General features: G+C 49.8%; 1 protein-coding gene across 1 annotated transcript; it reads left to right on the forward strand.

Moving 5' to 3' along the window:
- The first annotated feature begins 68 nt into the window (after nt 1–68).
- Nucleotides 69–2,958, forward strand: Fgf21 (fibroblast growth factor 21). The gene is made up of 3 exons (XM_021640424.2): nt 69–1,817; nt 1,916–2,019; nt 2,539–2,958. The coding sequence occupies exons 1-3, from the start codon at nt 1,592–1,594 to the stop codon at nt 2,827–2,829; spliced, it is 621 nt and encodes a 206-aa protein (XP_021496099.1). The 5' UTR covers nt 69–1,591; the 3' UTR covers nt 2,830–2,958.
- The last annotated feature ends 16,571 nt before the right edge of the window (nt 2,959–19,529 follow it).

Raw genomic sequence — 19,529 nt, forward strand, 5'->3', positions numbered from 1 at the left:
CGATCCGAAAGCAGGAGGCCCAGCTGCTACTTTCTAGACTGGCAAACAGAGCAGGTAACTTTTTCTGGCCAGGAGGAGGTGGAGAGCGCTGTCTAGCGTGCTTTCTGGACAGGCCTCCGGTGCAGCTGAGGACAAAGGTCTTAGCTCTCCTGCGGCCCTGGGTTCTTCACTTGTACAGAGCCGGGCCTGCAGCCTCGCCTGTACCTGGGCATTGACAACTGTATAAAGACTCAGGAAATCCACTTGGTTGGCCCAAGATTAGACCATTTCTCCAAGCCAAGGAGGCCCTGGACCGCCTCAGCCCTAACCGTCCATTGCCCAGCCTCCTCCCTCATCCTCCCTCAGGCCTGGGAGTCAGTGCCCAGCCTCCTCCCTCAGTCCCCAAAGGTCCTTGCCCAGACTCTCTCCCTCAGACCCAGGAATTTGCCTCAGCATGCCTTTGACTGCAAGAAAGCATCCAGCTCTGGCCCCTCGTGGAGCCTGAGCCTGCCCATCCCCCAGGGTGTCTGGGGAGCACCTGTGCAGGACACTTTCTGGTGAAAGAAGCACTAGGATTGCATCAGGGAGGACAGACAGCAGCTGAGCGCAGGAGCTGACTGCTAAGGGGTTGGTGAGGGTGGTTGGCCCGTGGCCAGCTGGGAGCCTTCCACCTGCTGAGGACTCCTCTTTCACATGGCTGATGCAGCTTTCCTGATTAAAGAAGCCCCAGACCCCCGCCCTTCCAACACCGCTTGAACCTTGAAATTCAAATTGGGTGGACCAGATGGGAGAGATGGCTCAGTGGTCAAATAGGGTGGACTACACAGTTGCTAACACAGAAAGTCTGAGGCCCACGGCTCCTTCTTAGTACCCAGGAGCCAGACCCCAGCCTCCTCCCTCAGACCCAGGGCCCCAAATTCCAGCTTTCCTCCCCTCAGATGCTGAAGTGCAGACCCTAGCCTCCTCCCTCAGACCCAGGAGTACAGACCCCAGCCTCCTGCCTCAGACCCAGGAGTACAGACACCAGCCTCTTCCCTCAGACCCAGGAGTGAGACCCCAGCCTCCTGCCTCAGACCCAGGACCCCAAATCCCAGCTTTCCTCGAACGGTGAAGGGCAGATCCCAGCCTCCTTCTTTAGACCTGGGAGTCCAGACTCCAACCCTCCTCTCTCGGACCCAGGAGCACAGACCCCAGCCTCATCCCGTAGAGCTAGAAGTGCAAACCCCAATACTCTTCCCCCAAACCTAGGGGTCCATGCCCAGCACTTTTCCCCCAGACCCCTGTTGGAAAGACCCCTCCCCCATTGCATCATCCATCCAGGCCGCCCTGGCCACGGTGGAATTCAGGTTCCTGCCAAGTGTGTCAAATATCACGCGTCAGGAGTGGGGAGGGCACATGGGCGGTCCTGTCTGGGTATAAATTGTGGTATTTCTGCATCCACCAGACAGCCTTAGTGTCCTGTCAGCTGGGGAGTCACCTCCGGAGAAGCAGGCATTCACTTTGCCCGAGCCCCAGGCTGAAGCTGAGCCTTCTCTGCTGGGGCGCCGGAGTCCAGACTCTCCTCAGATGCCTGCCAAGGGCTCTCCCTAAAGGAGTGTGATTAGCTGACTGGATGGAATCTAGTGTTGGGGTCCTGGGCCTGTGGGTCCCTCTGCTGGCTGTCTTCATACTGGAGGTCTGCCAGACACACCCCATCCCTGACTCCAGCCCTCTCCTCCAGTTTGGGAGTCAAGTCCGGCAGAGGTACCTCTACACAGACGATGACCAGGATACCGAAGCCCACCTGGAGATCAGGCAGGATGGAACTGTGGCAGGCGCTGCACACCGCAGCCCAGAAAGTGAGTGTGGGGACGGGGCCTCGTGGAGCTGAGAGGACCAGGGTCCTGGGTCTTCCCTGGTGTGAGCAGACCCTGAGTGTTTTTGTCTTGTCCCACAGGTCTCCTGGAGCTCAAAGCCTTGAAGCCAGGGGTCATTCAAATCCTGGGTGTCAAGGCCTCTAGGTTTCTTTGCCAACAGCCAGATGGAACCCTATATGGATCTGTGAGTGTTTTTCTGTGGTGCTCCCTGAGAGGCCCCATTCTTACACTCAGCGTGTGTGCTTAGTGCATCCCCGCCCCTGGGCCTGGGCCTGCTGTCTGTGTTTGCGAGTGGAGAAAACTGAGGCCCGGGCAGCTCACCACTGGTTTTGAGACCTGACATGTGTGAAGGGCAGACTGGCCCTCAGAGAGGCCAACTGGCAGGACTGTAACCCTGTACCTGGCCACGTGAGCTCCCACAGGGCCTGCTCCTGCTCGCAGTGGGGCGTTCTGGTACCCATGACCAATAAATGACAGGACTGGAGATGGTGAGCAGAATGCCAGCCTAGACAGAGAAAAGTTGAGGGAGGAGGCTGGGCCTGAACCTACTTAGTGGTCTGCAGGTAGGGGAGGGTTGGGGCTAGAACTCTAGACATGAGGGGAGCTGGTCCAGATGCGGACCGTGAGGGAGGAGGCCGGGGCTGGTCAGGGGTTGGCGAGTGAAAACGGACTGTGTGTCTCTGACTCTTCTCTCTGTGCCCAGCCTTCCTTCGATCCTGCCGCCTGCAGCTTCAGGGAGCTGCTGCTTGAGGATGGGTACAATGTGTACCGGTCTGAGGCCCATGGCCTGCTCCTCCGTCTGCCCCAGAGGGACTTGGCAAACCAGGATCCAGCATCCCAGGGACCTGTGCGCTTCCTGCCCATGCCGGGCCTGCTCCAAGAGCCCCAAGAGCCACCAGGATTCCTGGCCCCAGAGCCCCCCAATGTGGGCTCCTCTGACCCGCTGAGTATGGTAGAGCCTTCACTGGGCCAAAGCCCCAGCTATGCTTCTTGAATCCCTCTGATTCCAGGAACATTTCTCTTTGGGTTTCCTCTTATTTATTATGGGTATTTATTTATTTATTTACAATTTTTTCTTACTTGGAATAATAGAGTCTGAAAAAAATGTGTTTGTTTGTTTGTTTGTTTTTCAAAACAGTTTCAAAATAGGGCCAATTATGACTATATTCTTTTCCTTTCTTTCTTTGTTTCTTACTATGTTTCTTTATTTGTTTCTTTCTTTCTTTCTTTTCTTCTTTGGAGACAGGGTCTTACTATGTAGCCCTGACTGGCCTGTAACTTACTATGTAGCCCTGACAGACTGGCTTCACTATCACACTGATGCATCTGCCTCTACTTCCCTAGTGCTGGGATTAATGGTGTGCACATCTGACTCCAATTTCTAGACAAAGTCTCATCCATAGTAGCTGAGATCAGTGTTAGATCGCAAACCGGGGACAAGAGCTGAGGCGCCTATTTGACATATCAAAGTGGACCTGGTCACCAGGTTCTCCCAGCATCCCTCAGTTTCTCCCTGTTACAGGGCCCTCCTGGCTGGCACACCCCACCCTCTCTCCCCTGAATCCTCAAGCCTGGTGGCTGGGCTGCTCTTCCCCTCCCTCCTCTTCCCCTCTCCTTCCCCTCACATGGCCCGGCTCAGTCTGGTCATGACCACTCTGGACTCTCCCAGATGTCCTGTCATGGCTATGCTGTCCCACATGTGTGATAAACTTCTCCTCCATTGTGCCTAGGAGCTGCCATGTTCCTTTCCTTTCCGTTCTTAGTTCATGTTTTCATTCATTTGGTGTTGAAACCCAGGACCAGTCATGTTCCTTTCCTATCTTCTTCATTTATTTAAGAAATTAATGTATCTTTTTGAAAAGACAACCCTTTTTGTTTCCAGTACTGAAGATGGAACCATGGGCTTTGTTTCTGCAATGGAAGGGCTCAATCATAGCACCACACCCCCAGCCACTCACTGGGGAATTCTAGGCAGGGGCTCTACCACTAGGCCAAGCCCTCAGCTCTTTACTGGGGAATTCTAGGCAAGGTCTCTGTTCTGTCACATCTCAGTTTTCAGTTTTTTGCTTTCTATTTTGAGACAGACTCTCACCATGCTGGCCTTGAGCTTGTGATCCTCTTGAGTAAGTGAAATAACAGAGGTAGGATAATAGTCTTGGCTCCACAGTCTTGACGGAGCTCATACTATGTCACAAAAACATAAAAACAAAAACAAATTAATGTCATAAAATGCAGTAGTGATTAGCCAGTCACGTGGAACATAATGGCTGGTGCACTGAAAAGCAGGAGCATACATTCTCCCCTGGCAGGGATGCCTTGCCAGGCCACCTCGGTAGAGGATGCGTTCGGTCCCAATACGACTTGATGTTCTGGGATGGGTAGGCAGCAGGGCTCCCCCTTTCTGAGGATGAGGGGAAGAGGAAAGAAGGGTGGGGCTGGAAGGAGAGGAGAGAGGGGGCTAAGATTGGAGTGTAGAGTGGATAAATAAATAAGCAAGTAAATAAAACAAACTTTGTATACATTCTCACCCCACAGTGAGGCTGAATACCCAGTACAACCCAATAGTTGTATCCTATAAATAGTTCTGTGTGTTACAGAACCACTAAGCTCTATCCTGGCAGATTTTCTTGACATTGTGAGGAAGTACACTTCAAATACCCGGGCATGGTGGGGGGGGTGTGATTTTAATTCCAGCATTCAGGAGGTAGACATGGTTGGATCTCAGCGAGTTTGACTTTAGCCTGATTCTAGGCCACATAGAGCTACATAGTGAGATCTGTATCAAAAGAAGAAGAAGGAAAAGGAAGGAAAGAAAAGAAAAGTGAAAAAGAAAAAAGAAAAACTAAAACAGAAAAACAAAAAACAAAAAAACACCCACCACATAAAATTTCCCGTGTTCACCATAAGTGTACTCAGAAGTGGCTAGAACAGTCAGTCACGGTGCACACACCTTTGAGCCCAGAACTTGGGAGGCAGAGGTAGGTGGGTCTCTGAGGGTTCGAGGCCAGCCTGCTCTACCAAGGGAGTCCAGGGCAGCCAGGACTACACAGAGAAACCCTGTCTCGGGGGAAGTGGAGAAGAGAACACATTTATTTTGTGTAATCATTTGTTTTGAGACAGGCTCTCAATGTGTGGTCCAGGCTGCCTGGACTTGCAGCCCTCCTGCTCAGCACCCTGAATGCTGGGATCACAGCTGTGAACCCCTAAACCTGCAGGCCATACATCCCACCTTCAGAACTTGCCCATTGTTTTTGCTCTTGTTATTTCAGATGGAATCTTGTCAAACAGCCAAAGCTGGCCTTGAACTCACAGAAATCCTCCTGCCTTGCGCTTTAGAGTGCTAGGATCACAGACAGATACATGCCGCCACTGAAGGCCAAGAGCTCGGCCTCTTTGAAAAACTGAAACTCCACCTGCAGTGTCCCAACTCCTCATTCCCTTTCCTGTCAGTTCTGGGCCAGTTTTCCCAACACCATTTATTGGAAAGACTGCAGTGAAATGTTTCCACCGCTGACTAGGATTTTGTGTATAGACAAGAAAAAGCCATGACAATTTGGGTTTTTGTTAATGATCAATTAATTTTTAAAGAATTAACTTTTCTGTCAACAGTCCACTGCCAAACTTCCACAACCAAAAATAGCAAGCCAAGCATTTCACCATTTTTGTTTTTTTCAAATATTTGAACATTGTTAAGTATAATCAGGAGACTCCTGGGCTGGGCTGTGGCTCAGTGGTCAGTGCTCACTCAGCATGCACAGACAGTCCTCAGCACTACTTAACCTGGAGTGGTGGCTTCTCCCGGGGCCAGGAGTTCATGGTCATCAGCTGTGTAAATTCAGGGCCAGCCCGGGAAGGGAGCGGCACCTCATTTCTCAGCGCGCAGGTAAAAGGCAGAAGACAGCTTGGGCGAGTCAGTTCTCTCCTTCTGCCGTGAGCCTGATGATTAAATTCAGGTTGTCAGGCTTGACACCTTTCCCCACCGAGCCCTATCGCCTAGCCCCAGCTGTCTTTTAAATGTTTTAAGATTTATTTTTATTTATATATGTGGTTATGTACACATTTGTACCGGTGCCTCTGAGGCCAGGAAAGGGTGTCAGAGCTCCTGAACACGGGGTTCCAGATGACTGTGAGCCCCTGGACACTGGTGCTGGGGGCTGCTCTCACACTTCCAGGCAAGAGGAGCAAGTGCTGTTCACCACTGAGCCCTTCTCCCTCCCTCTCCCTCTCCCCCTCTTTCTCTCTCTCCCTTCCTTCCTTTCTTCCTTTCTTCTTTCAATTTTTTGAGACAGGGACTCACACAGCCCAGGTTAGCTTTGACCTTGCTACAGAGCTGGGCTGGCCTTAAATTCCAGAGCCTCCTGTGTCCAAGCTCCAAATTCTAGGATGGATTACAGGTGCACAGCACACTCGGGTTTCTGTAGTGCAGGAGAAGGAACTCAGGGCTTCATGCATGATAGATTAGCACTTATCTTCAGGACAAAAGAGACGGAGGAGCAGTCCGGGACCCTGCCCCTAAGAAGGCCCTCAGCAGACTCAGAATTTACTACACTTTGGCCATAGATTCCTGTGCCCTCGAAACAGCTTGAGGTTTGCAGGCCCTGTTGATAGGGATCTCTGGGTCTGTGAGGGACTGGGCAGGTAGGAGGTCCATGCAGGTTTGCCTTTCAGATATGCTCAGCTTACTCACACATTCCTCACAATGCAGCACCTTGCACTGCGTCACGCCATATCAGAGCTGCCTTGTGGCTGGCTCATTACACATCAGGGTGAGCTGCTTTATGGCTGGCTCTTATCAGACAAGCAAGCAAACAAGGAAAGAAATAACCAACCAGTGAGCACAAGCCATGCTCCCTTTCCTGTTTGTTGCTGCTTGCTGCTGTGTCCCGGAGCTGCCTTTAATATTCGTTTATTGAGTTACGCAAATCATAACCGGATGCAACTCTTTTCTTTTGATTTCTGCCTGGTCTGTTTCCATTTCTTGTTCTGCCACAAAATAATATAGTGAATAAACAAAATACTGTGGCAGGGTGGGGGTGGCCTACGCCTTTAATCCCAGCTCCTAGGAGGCAGAGGCAGGGGGGATCTCTAAATTTGGCACCAGCCTGGTCTACAGAGTGAGGACAGCCAGGGCTACACAGAGAAACCCTGTCTCAAAAACAAAAAACAAAAAAATAGATAAATTTAAAAAACTACAAAAAAAAAATTATGGTACATGGGATGGCTGGGACAAATCTCCAGCATGCTGTCCAATCGGCCTCTGGCAAATCTTGTCCACTTTAATCTCACCTGCAATCCAAGCATTCATTTGCACACAAAGCCTGTTATCAGACTTTGGGATCTCTGCCCATCTAATAAGCTGACCATGGCAGGGAAGTGTGTTCTTCGTGTGCATTTCTATCTATAAATTTGCTTATTTGTTCACAGGTGTGTAAGACAGATGGGGCTGGGGTGGGTGTGGCTCAGAAGCAGAGCCCCTGCCTAGACTACCCACTCAAGTGAAGGGTTGGGGGGGCATCAGGCTAAAGAGCCACCAGTGAGGGGCTCGGACCATAGCCCAATCACAGGGGTGGCCTAACACGTTTAAGGCCCTGATCTCAAATTCCAGCTCACACAGAACCACCCCCCCCCATAAATGTGGTGGTGGCTGGAATGAGAAATACTCTCGGTAGGATCGTGTGTTTGAACACTTGGCTCCCGGTTGGTGATGCTGTCTGGGAGGCTGTGGGAGCCTTTGGGAAGAACAGCACGTCTATGTGTCCCCAGCGGCAGATTCTGGGAGTCTATGCCTCCACCCACTTCCCGTTCCCGACCCCATCTCGTTCTCTCTCTTACCTCTGTGTGGATGAAGTGTGAGCAGCAGCCTCCTGTTCTGGCTGCCATGCCTTCCTCACTCTGATGCACTCTAAACCTCTGGAAAGGTGAGTCAAAAGAAATTCTTTCTTCCTTAGGTTGTTTTTGGTAATGGTATTTTATCATAGAAATAGAAAACTAATACAGATGTGTAATGGAAGTTTTGTTTTTTAAAAACTCATATAATTCAGAACTTCACTCTGATGTGAAGAGACAAAGGAGGGTACACATAAATCCAAAAATAACCCACAGATTTCACACACTTTATAAGGTGGACACTTTCAAGGTATCTGGTCTTCACATTTCTGTTTTTTACAGAGGGGAAAAGAGTAACTTGGCAAGGCAGGCATGGTGGCACACACCTGGGATCCCAGAACTCTGGTAGGCAGAGACAGGTGGATCTCTATGAGTTCAAGAACAGCCTGGTCTACAAAGTGAGTCCAGGACAACCAAGGCCACACAAAGAAACTCTGTCTCAAAAAAAAAAAAAAAGTCAACTTGGCAGAAGAAAGCATGGGTAGGTGCCACCGAATCTTGTGACAAAATCAAATTTGACTGAGAGAGTCAACTCAACACAGGGAGTTTGCTGAGTCACAAGATAAGCAAAATGTCCTATTGGCGATCTTGTTGCCAAAGAATCTGGCTATGAGGGAACATGAAGATCACACATACCGACAGGCATGGTGGCGCACACCTTTGATCCCAGCACTCAGGGAGGCAGTGGCAGGTGGATGTCTATGAGTTCGAGGCCAGCCTGGTCTACAGGACAGAGAAACCCTGTCTTGAAAAACAACAAACAAACAAACAAAGATCGCACATAACTGGGAGAGTTATAACTACAATGGTTGACGTGAAGGGTAGATTTGTCCTCTCCTGACTTTGTTTTGTCCTGATGTCACTGTATAGTCCTGGCTGGCATGGAACTAAAATCCTCGTGCAGCCTCAGGCGAATCCAACTATGTCCGGCCTCAAGTTTCTTGTAGAAAACAGGCCAGCAGACACTGCTCACTAATGTTTTATGTTATGTTTTGATGTTTTCAAAAATATAAAACTCATGGGTGTAGGAACTGTGAGACAGCTCAGCAATGGTAAGGAGGCTGGCTGTGAAAGCCTCACAGTCCGAGTCTGCCTCCTGAGAGCCACAGAAAGGAAGGAAAGAACAAGCTCCAAGTTGTCCTCTGACCTCCAGGTGTGTCCTGTGGCATGCTGTGGCCAGCACACACACACGCACACACACATACACACGCACACATGCACACAATAAAATAATACAATGGAACATGGCAGCATATAATATTCCTAATCCTAGCACTCAGGAGACAGGAGGATGGCTAATTTGAAGTCAACATGGGATTCATAGCAAGACCGTGTCTCAAGAGCAAAGGACCAGTGAAATGGCACAGTGAGTAGAGCAGCTGTGAAAGCCTGCTTGCCAGAGCTTCCCTGGGACTCAGGGAAGCTGAGGGCTAACTCCATGAAGCTGTCTCTGTCCTCCACATTCTCCTCAAACTCACAGAGATCCACTTGCTTGTCTCTCCCCCTTCTAGCTGGCTCACCATCATGCCCAATCCTTGCGTCAGTTTTTTTTTATTCCATTCTGGAGGGCTCATGGCACATCCTTCCAAGTACATGCTGCATAAATAGTTCTTGAATTTGTTTAGGGGAAAAGTCTGTATGTGTTGAGCGCACATACAATTTGATTCAGAGGAAAAGAGACCAGTGGCCAGGGAGGTAACAGACCCAAATATATATGAAGAAAAAAGGGGTTGGGTGTGGCTCAGTGGTAGTTTTCTTGCTTAGAAGCCCCCACTGGGACGGGCCCTGGATACAGCAACCATTGCTGCGGAACACATGGGTAGTAAATCTAGTCAGCTTCAAGTACTTCCTGAGGCTTTTGAGTTGTTTCTTTTTCTTTCTGAATCTTAAAAAGCTTCCCTTTGAAGTTCTTAAGTCTTACTGTTCTCCTTTCAAGATAAATTTTTTCTTTTTTGTTAATGATTTTATTTTATTTTATGTGCATTGGTGTTTTGCCTGCATGAATGTCTGTGTGAGGGGGCAGATCCCCTGGAACTGGAGTTACAAGCAGTGTGAGCTGCCATGTGGATGTTGGGAATTAAACCCAGGTTCTCTGGAAAAGCAGCCAACACTCTTAACTACTAAACCATATTTTTGAGATAGGGTTTCTCTGTGTAGCCCTGGGTGTTCTGGAATTTGATTTGCAGACCAGGCTGACTTCAAACTCAGAGATCCTCCTGCTCTCCTCCTCAACCCCCTCCTCCCCCCCCCCCCCGAGTGCTGGGATTAAAGATGTGCTCTGGCACACCAGGCTTCAAAATGGAATGCTTTAACTCAGAGGACACTGCCACACAGCAATGGAGGATTATTGAGCCTATGAGGGATTATGTGCTGATTAGGTTAACTGAAGTGGGAAGACTCACACTGCAGGTGAGCACAACTGTCCCCGGGTCCTGAACCAGAAAAAAAAAAGGAGAGGGCTAGGAAGTGTGTGCAGCCACAGAGCCCGGCTTCCTCACAGTGGCTGTGATGGGCGGCGCATCAGGCTCCTGCTTTTGTGACCTCTGCAACAAAGGTCTGGACCCTTGAACTGTGAGCTGAATAAATCCTTTCCCTCAGGCACAGAAAAACTAACTACTCCACACAGGCTGGCCTGGGACTCGGTATACAGCTGAGAATGACCTTGAATTTTTAACCTTTGCCCCACACCCTCAGGGCTGGGATTACAGGCATAAACCATCACTTCAGGTTTTAGCGGTGCTGGACAAGCTGGACTCCATGCTAGACAAGCTCTGTACCAAAGGGAGCCACTTCTAGACCCGGAGCGTTGCTTGAACTGCAGTCCCAACACTGGCTGGGCAGAGAAGGCTCTGGAAAGATGGCTGCAGGCGGTGTGCGCTTGAGGCTACCCTTCGCCTCTGGAAGCTTCCCAGGACACCAACTGAGACACACCCTTGAGGACCTTTCCTATCAAACATTCAGATGTCTGCGCAGCTGCTGAATGACAGGCTGTAGTCTGCACTGTGCAGTACAAGGAAGAGTGGAAGGCATCCTCAGACGTGGTGAGGTGTCCGTGACGGGCGCACAGCCTCCTGGTGCACTGTGTAAAAGACTGTCTTCGCGTGTTCAGGGGCTGGCTTCTGTGCCGGACTTTGCTGTTGTTATTTTCGTGAAGCACCACCTGTCTCAGTGTTTCGTAAACCCTCTTCTCCATCACCTTCTGACTGGTTTAATAAAGAGCTGACTGGCTCATAGCTAGGCGGAAGAGAAGAGGCGAGACTTCTGGGAGAGACAGGAAGTCTTTTCCCCTGCTTCCTTGTTGCCAGCCTTATCCCTATGTAACTCAGCCATTTGGCTAAGCTGCTCTCTTGGCCTCTTGGTCCAGACAGCCTCTTTTTGTTAATGGCTCCTCTCTTGCTCTTGTTCTGCCCATTTCACGAACCCCAAAAGACCAGGAATAAACAGACTCCGCTGTAAATACATGAGGTTCTTTTTATTGTAAATTACAAGCTGCAGCTTGGGCTCACACACCCCCACCGCCGAAGTAGTGGGAGCCGAGCGCCCCTTACTCAGGTTAGTTGGGTCATTTTGAAAGAATCAGACTAACTTTGTAACCTATGTTTCTTTTAATTGCCTTATAACTTATATTTGCAAGTTTTAGGCCCATGTTAATTAAAGCCTCTTAGTGCTTCTCCAGAGAACCGAGGAATGTAAAAAAGTTCCTGACTTTAGCCATCTGTGAGGGCAGAAATAAGGAAGAGAACAAGCAGAGATCTCTACTAAATGGAGAAAAAATCACCGGCTGGCACCGGTGAGATGGGCTTTGTTTGGAAACTGGGCCAAATGGCCCCAATCCTTCTCCTGACCTTTGATCCAAAGCCTGTAACCCCCACTCCTCAGAACAGACATGGGATGAGTTAATCACCCCCCCCACACACACACACACATTTAACTGTGGATGGCAGGAAATTCCAAACTGACTTGAAGATCAGATATTTACGACAGGGCTGACTGGACCTAAGGGTGACCAGAACTAACCAATTATTTTAAAAGTTAGACACTTCATCCAATCCTAACTTGCCAAGAAGTAAACCCCAGGAGATTCCCGCCTTGTGTCTTTTAAAAACCTAAGCTCTTTGTCTCCTGGGGCCACTCCTAGCTGATCAGCAGGGGTGACCCCATTGCAATGGTTAAGAAGAGTGAGTCTCTTGCGTTTTTGCATCGATGGATGATTAGTTTCCTGAGTTCTCTTCATACCTTCTTATATTTAGGCTCTTGCTGGGCCTAACAATTTAAAGATTCTGGTCCCTCCCAGCATGCCCAAGGCAGGGGCGATTCCTGCCTGGCAAGCATCTATTGGTCAAAATGCTACATTTTGAATTGATTGGCTACAGGAAGATTTCCCAGGCCATTAATGATCTGGTGACCCTCCCTAGAGGGATGGTCCAGTTTCCTAGCAACTGTATCTCTAGTGGGTGGGGAAAGAATGCAGTAAAGCAGTTCTTCCCCTCAGGGCATTCCTGGACTTCACACATCTAGTTCAGGCCTTAATTAATAATAGCTGCTAATTTTTAATTATTTTGGTCTCTCACTCTCCCTTCCTGTCTCTGCTCTCATGGTTCAGTTTAGTCTGTAGGCATGTGAGTGACCAAACAGGCACAATTTACCTCACAAGTTAACGGGAGACCAAAACAGGAAAAGTGTAGGTTAAGAGCTCTGTTTACAATGAAGACAATTGAGAAAAGGTTCCTATTCGCCCTGTGTAGTCGCTGCAAGTTAGGGTTTCTATTTGCAATTAAGAACAAGTTGCTGTTCCTTAGAGCTGATGTAAACTGCTTGCGATCCCAGGAGACACAGCGTCACCCTTGTTCCTTCCCTTTCGTTGTATCTCTCTAACAATGTATAAGGACCTTGCCCCTGTGAGCACCTTATTTCTCCTGTAAGAGGGACTTGAAGCAGACAAACCCGACTTAGGGTGAGGTCGCCAGCTGGCCAGTCCCAGGAGCACCCCAAAATACAGCTTGCTTTAACTGAAAAATGTTTTCTCTTCTCTGCTTTCAACTGAACGATCTTTTCTCGCTTCTCAAGGTCAACGCTGTTGAGCCCAGGCTCTGCCTGTCTTCTCCCTCATACCAACAACAGAAATCCTCTCCTACTCCAGGAGCAGTCATGTCCCCCTCCTTTGACTTTTTTTTCATTCACGCATCAACGCTTTGGGTCCTGTTGTTTGCGACATGTCTCCTTCTCTAACCCAGTCTGGCCTAGAACTCATTGAGTACTTCCTGCCCCAGCAGCAAGCCCCTCCTCGCCCAGAAGCAGACTGGTCTCCAGTGACTCAGTTTCTCATCATCCAGGGGCCTCCCAGACTCCCGTGCCGACCCCAGCACTGGGTCCCGCAGCACACAAGATGTACCTCGGCGGTGCTCCCTGTGGTGGTTGAGCCCAAAGACCTGCAGCAGATGCCTGAGCAGAGCTGAGAACCCCTCACCAGCCGGCATTGCCGGGGGGGGGGGGGGGGGGGGGACGACACACGACACGGTCCTGGCCACCAGCCCTATTTATCATACAGACCTTTGCTATCAAAGTTTCTTCTTATGACCATAAAGAATTTGAGGATCCTCATAGACATTGTTAAGAACCGCCTGGTTCTGCGCAGCCACAAATAACTAGATCTGTCTGTCTGTCGATCTAGATCTATCTATCTATGTCGGAGTGACCCACTCTGTAGCCCAGGCTGACCCCAAACTTACGATCCTCCTTCCTCAGCCTCCTCCTGAATATGGAGGTAAGGGGCATTCACCCCAACACTGGGCCCTGATCACAATTTATTACAGTTTAGTACAGCGATGAGCACCTGCCAAGGGCAGAGATATGGAGCTGAGTCAGGAGAGACCAGGCCCCGCCTCTCCGCCTCCTCAACGCTCAGTCCAGCCGTGTCTGCCTTCCTTAGGCTCTGCCAGCGCTTCCGGCGCTGCCTTCACAGCCCTCCTCCCTGCAGGTACCCAGGCTGCCCGGGGAGGGATGTGAGAGGTCACATGACAGGGCGAATGTCTCGCTTCCCTGGCCTGGCCGGAGGCTCACAGAATGCAGACATGCTTCCGGTTATCACTCTCCCGTACCACCCGGACGCTCTTCCATCAAACCACGCCCAGCCACCCCACCCCACCCCCGGGAAATTCCACTCCAGGGCGCCACTGCTGGGCCACACCCCGAGCCCCTCACCAGAGGATTCTAGGCAGGAGCTCTGACACTGAGCCACACCCATCTCCCCAGGGATGTAGCTGACGGTGCTACAAAAATGCGTTTGGGTCCTGAGGGCTAAATCGGCCCTGATTGGGTCCCGTCGAAGTGCTTCTGCGAGGTGGCGCCTCAAAGAGAGTGTCCGTCTTCTCTCCTCCCTCTCCGTCACACTGAGGCCTGGCTAGCTCTGCTCCCAGGAGCTTCTGTTTATCCCAGGTCCGAGACACTGCATGAGGCAGCCCAGGCTGAGACCTCTGAAGCCGTGTGCCCAAATAAACCCGTTTTCCTTAAGCACCTTGGGCATCCTCTCAGGGCGGTAAGCTGTGGCACCCAGGTGGGCTCGGATTCTGGGTTCGGGTTCGCGGAGCTTCCCCTTCCCTGGGAACCTTTCCTCTCTAACATTGTATTCCACTTCTTTCTTAGACTGTTAAAGACAATGTCTGTAAAAAAAAATTTTTTTTTCTTAATGAGTTCTCTAGTTTCACTTCTCTTGCTGTTCTAAAATACCTAAAAAAAGCAACTCGGAGGAGAAAGGGCTGCCCGGCTAACAACGCCGGGTCGCCAACGCCAGGTCGCCCGTCACCTTTGTGGGGAGGTCACGCCTGGACAGCTGGATGTAGTATCCAGCCAAGAGCAGAGGGAACCTCGCGCCGACCTGCTCCCTTCCCTGTTTGCTTGTGTTCGGCTCAGCTTACACCGCTCGGGACCCCGTGCCTAGACAATGATGCCCCTCGGAGGGGATGGGGTCTCCCCCTGAATTCATTAAGGCAGTGCCCCCACAGACCAACCTCAAGCGCAATGTCCTTGACCGAGATTCTGCCCAGGCGAGCCTAGGTTTATCAGCCTATAAAACTCAGTCGTCGAGTAATTCCTATCTGCTTTTCGTTGTTGAGATGTCGGGGGTTGAAACCCAGGGCTTCTAACACACTGCCTGAACACTGCCGGCAAGCCGTGCCCTAGCCCCTCAGCAGAGGGTTCTAGCAGGGACTCAACTATGGACCCACATCCGGCCCTCACTAGGGGGTTCTAGACAGGGGCCGTTTTGCTGAGCTGCTCGCTTTTTGCCTTCTAGATGTTCCGTATGTGGAATGGCTGCATAGTATTGTGTGCACATGCGAGCTTATGTGTAGGTCAGAGGTCAGGGTTCGGATTCTTTCTCAGTAGTTCTCCGCCTTTTTATTTTCCAGATTTAAATGACTTTAATTACTGTTTAATTTTGTTTATTATTGGTGTTATGTGTATGTATGTATATGATAGGTATGAGCGTGGGCACACATGTATCGCTCCAGGCATAAGCCTGGAGATCAGGGGGCCGCTTTCGGGATTCAGTTCTCTTTCCACCATGGCTTCTGGAGACTGAACTCATGTTGTCAGGCCTGCACAGCAAGTGCTGTTACGTGCTGACTCATCACTCTCCATGGTGTCTCAGGACCGCCTGGCCAGGGAGCTCCGGGCCTGCTGATCTCCATCTCCCGTGGTGCTGGGTGACAGGTACTTGCTTCTGTGCCCAGCGTTCTACACGTGTGTCGGGGATCAAACTCAAACCCTTGTCTGCGTGCCAAGCACCTTGCCCAGTGAGCTGTGTCTCTAGCCTCGCTCTTTTTTCAAGCTGAGTTGCCCAGGTTAGGACTTGTGGTCCGCCTGCACCATCAGACAAGCCAAATTTTCTGTTCTGCCCAGCAGGTCACGTAAGCACTGCTGTTTGCCTGCGAATATGAGGCTGGCAAGGCTTCAGTGGCTTCTTTGCCATTGCGGACCTTGCGTCTTCATCCTGGGCTCCAGGCTCAGCACCGGCAGCTTCCACGCATGGAGAAACAGATGAAGGCGTTTGCCCTAACCTGTACTCTGTCCAGAGACGGTCTCTCTGGCCTCTGACACCCATCTCCTCTACAGAGAGGACCTCGGGTTAGCTCCATCACTCTGTGGTCGGGTCCCACCTGCCTGCCTGTGACGGTCATAATTACAGTAGACACCAGTCACAGCCCAGGAGACCTTTCCAGTGTCACACCCCCAGGAGACCTTTCCAGTGTCACATCCCAGGAGACCTTTCCAGTGACCCTCAGAGCCTTCTTCAGCTGAGTCACATGGCCACGCTGGCCTGTAAAACTAACCATTGCTCCACATGGCAAGCCACCAAGGTGAATGTCACCAAGGTGCTGGCCCCAAAGTCCATGTTCCCACCGCTGAGCCTGGCTTGCTGCAGCTGAAAATGCCAGTCATTCTGATCCTTGCTCCCTTTGTTTAGTGGCCTAGACAGCATGTTTGCTATCCATTGGAAGAGATGAGGTGCATGTATGGAGTGTGTGTGTGTGTGTGTGTGTGTGTGTGTGTGTGTGTGTGTACATGTGGTGGTTCATGTGTGCATCATGTAGGGTGTGGGTGTGCATATAGGCATGTCCCCACCTTACAGTAACGAATACGCTCACAAGCCATCTCTCTGGGTTCTTGGCATCCGAGTTGGTGTTGGGGGGAGCAGACCATGCCCACCTACGCCCGTGGACTTCTGCACCAGCCCGTCCAGAAAGCACTTGCTGGCCTAAGGGTCTGTGTGTTCAGCCACTGGATTGGAGGGAGCTCTCAAGCTGGTACTCTGAAGAAATAGGCTAGGAGGAGCTGGGAGCCCCAAGTACCTGTGTCATCTGAGGTGTGGGACAGGCAGGAAGGATTAGGGGTTTTAGACAGGGTGACATGATCAGGTGATCAGGGCTCAATTATTCTTTTTTTTTCAGGAGTTGAAGTTCAAGGTCAGCCCTGTATATGATTTCCAGGCCAGCCTAAACTACATGAGACTCTGTCACACAAACACACACACACACACACACTCACACACACGTAAAAGAGGAAAGGGGCTAGGTAGAAAACTTTCCCAGCATGAGAACAGGGCTGGATTCAAACCCTGGAACCACGATATTAAATGAAGTTACAGGTGAGCCTTGGGCTTATAAGGCAAGCCACGTGGCCACAGAGCAGGCTAGGCACCCTCAAGCTGCCTGTGGCCAGAAGCTCAGAGGTGAAAGGAGCGCACAGTGATGGGGCAGGGGCGCACCACAAAGCCATCCACCATGTCTCTGGTTCCCAGATATCTTCACACCCCAAAGCCAACTCTGTCGTTTCATGGTCATGCTCCCTTGTCTTCTCCCTGCCAGACAAGCCAAAATCTACCTTACTAATTTACCCACCCTGAATATTTCCTGTCAACAGCCTCACAGTGGCCTTTTGTGCCTAGCCACCTCCATTTCTGTTTTCAAGGTTCATCCACATTGCAGTATGTGTCACTGTCTCATTCCTTTTAGTGGGTGAATATTGCATTCCACTGTGAGCATGGTGTGTTGACGTAAATGTTTTTCTGTGTCCACCCTAGCTCCCAAATAATGAGACAGGGACCTGCTACATTTACCATAACTGGTCAGATATTGGTCTATTCTAACCAGTTTATGCTAGTTTAGCTACTTCCCAGCCACATGCCCTAGTACCCGTCCTCTAGTCTCGCCCCAGCCACTCCTGCCCACCCTCCTTCATCTTTGTCCTCATGGCAACTCAACTCCCCCATGACCTCCTCCTTATGGAAAGGCAATCTTCTTCTTCTTCTTCTTCTTCTTCTTCTTCTTCTTCTTCTTCTTCTCCTCCTCCTCCTCCTCCTCCTCCTCCTCTTCCTCCTCCTCCTCCTCCTCCTTCTTCTTCTTCTTCTTTCTCTCTCTGTCCCTGGAATCCCCAGACTTGGAATGGAAGTCCTGCCTTTTCAGCTTCTTTATTAACCAATCAGAGATAACTGGGGAGTAAGTTTTACACAGTGTTGAGATAGGAGGTTCCTCAATAGCAATGACAATACCAGAATCTATTGGCATTTAGCTCACTGCCAGTTCAGCAATTAACAATCAAAAGTACAGAGACACACCTTAATACAGTGTGGACGAAGGTCACCTACATCTCCCCCTTTTAGTCCAAGAAATGGCTTTTTCTCTAACATCAATAAATTATACCCGATATAAATAATTATAAAATCTATCAGGTAAGAATTTCATTCACAGTGTCCAGTCCATTTGTATTTGGCAACCTTGGAAAAAGTATTCCATATCTTGGTGAGTCCAAAGTTCTGAACATAAATCACTTTCTATTACTCTCTATCACTTTCTTTATCTCTAGCTTTTACAACTTGCAATTACCAACCTTAAAACACTTGCTTATGGGGGCTGGAGAGATGGCTCAGGGGTTAAGAGCACTGGCTGTTCTTCCTAGAGGACCCAGGTTCAATTCCCAGCACCCACATGGCAGCTCACAACTGTCTGTAACTCCAGTTACAGGGGATCCAATACCCTCACACAGACACATATAGGCAAAACATCAATGCACATAAAATAAAAATAATTAAAAAAAAAAAACACTTGCTTATGGCTTCCTCCAGCTCCAACTGTTGTGATTAATTCATTGGTATGGTCTACAAATATGTATTATTAGCTCTATAATTATTATGGCAGTATTATCTAACCCGCTATCACACTGAAAGACACAGAAACCTGATAGATTTCAGAATGGCCTTATTTCACCTGGGGCATGACAGATATTACCTCCTCAGCTACCTTTGCCTCCCAAGCCCCATCCCACGCCATCTGCTCTAATAATTTCTATTCTGGTTACCTCCCATCCATAATCCCAGAATGCTCACTGCTGTTCTTTGTCTGAGCCAGTTCCCTCCATGCCGATTCAGCCATGTGCTTCTCTCCACCCTAATCCAGCTTGGCTCCCTGCTTCCTCCACCTCCAGCACCTGTCTCTTCTGAGATTCTTCTGTCCTCAAAGCCCTCAAACTTTGGCCACACCCACCCCATTCTGCCCTGCCCAGGTTTTGGCCTTTCAATCAGCCAATCAATCATCATCATCATCATCTCTTAGGCAAGGTTAAAAATGGCACTCAAGGTATATGAGTGTCTGCTTGTAAGAGACAGCAAGCAGGCCTCAAGGAGCAAATTAATTAACAATCAAATACAAAGCACTAGAACATGCTATTACATCCAACCTTCATAACTTCATAACATTGACCATCCTTAAAACATCTCCTTAGACCCTAAAACATTGCTCGTTTCTAGCTGTTACTGTCTGTTCAGCCTAGGAAACATATTTCTGTAATTAACTGAACTAATATCTAAACTGACCATGAGTTTGATTGTCTGACTGCTATCCTGCATTACTTAATTATCCTAAACAGTTTGTAACAGCAACTTTCAAAAGGACTAGAACTTTTAAAAGTTTTAGTGAAAGTTCTAATGGGGAGAGGGAGGAAGACCTCCTTGCTTCTCCCAGTGGCTGAGGGTCAATGGGTTCTTTCATGGCTGTACCAATCTCCGTGCACAGCAGACACAGTAAGCCGTCTGTTTCCAGCTGCCACACTGTCTGTGTCGGTCTCTCCAAACTGCCACTCTCCACACACCACCACCTACCGTCACCCGTTCTCTTTCTGGGATCTCATATTTATATCCTCAGAGCCCTAGACCATGGTCCTCTCCGAGCCAAGTGTGGCAGGGCATTGCGAGCTGGCAAAGACCGCATGCATAAGAGAATTATCAGAATTTATCAAATTAAAATCCCACACTTG

Source organism: Meriones unguiculatus, chromosome 1, assembly GCF_030254825.1.
Source record: "Meriones unguiculatus strain TT.TT164.6M chromosome 1, Bangor_MerUng_6.1, whole genome shotgun sequence".
Lineage (NCBI taxonomy): Eukaryota > Metazoa > Chordata > Mammalia > Rodentia > Muridae > Meriones > Meriones unguiculatus.

Coding starts and splice junctions, on each gene's coding strand:
- Fgf21 (XM_021640424.2), top strand. CDS start 1,592: ATGGAATCTAGTGTTGGGGTCCTGGGCCTGTGGGTCCCTCTGCTGGCT. Junction 1,818..1,915: donor TGCACACCGCAGCCCAGAAA/GTGAGTGTGGGG, acceptor CTTGTCCCACAG/GTCTCCTGGAGCTCAAAGCC. Junction 2,020..2,538: donor ATGGAACCCTATATGGATCT/GTGAGTGTTTTT, acceptor CTCTGTGCCCAG/CCTTCCTTCGATCCTGCCGC.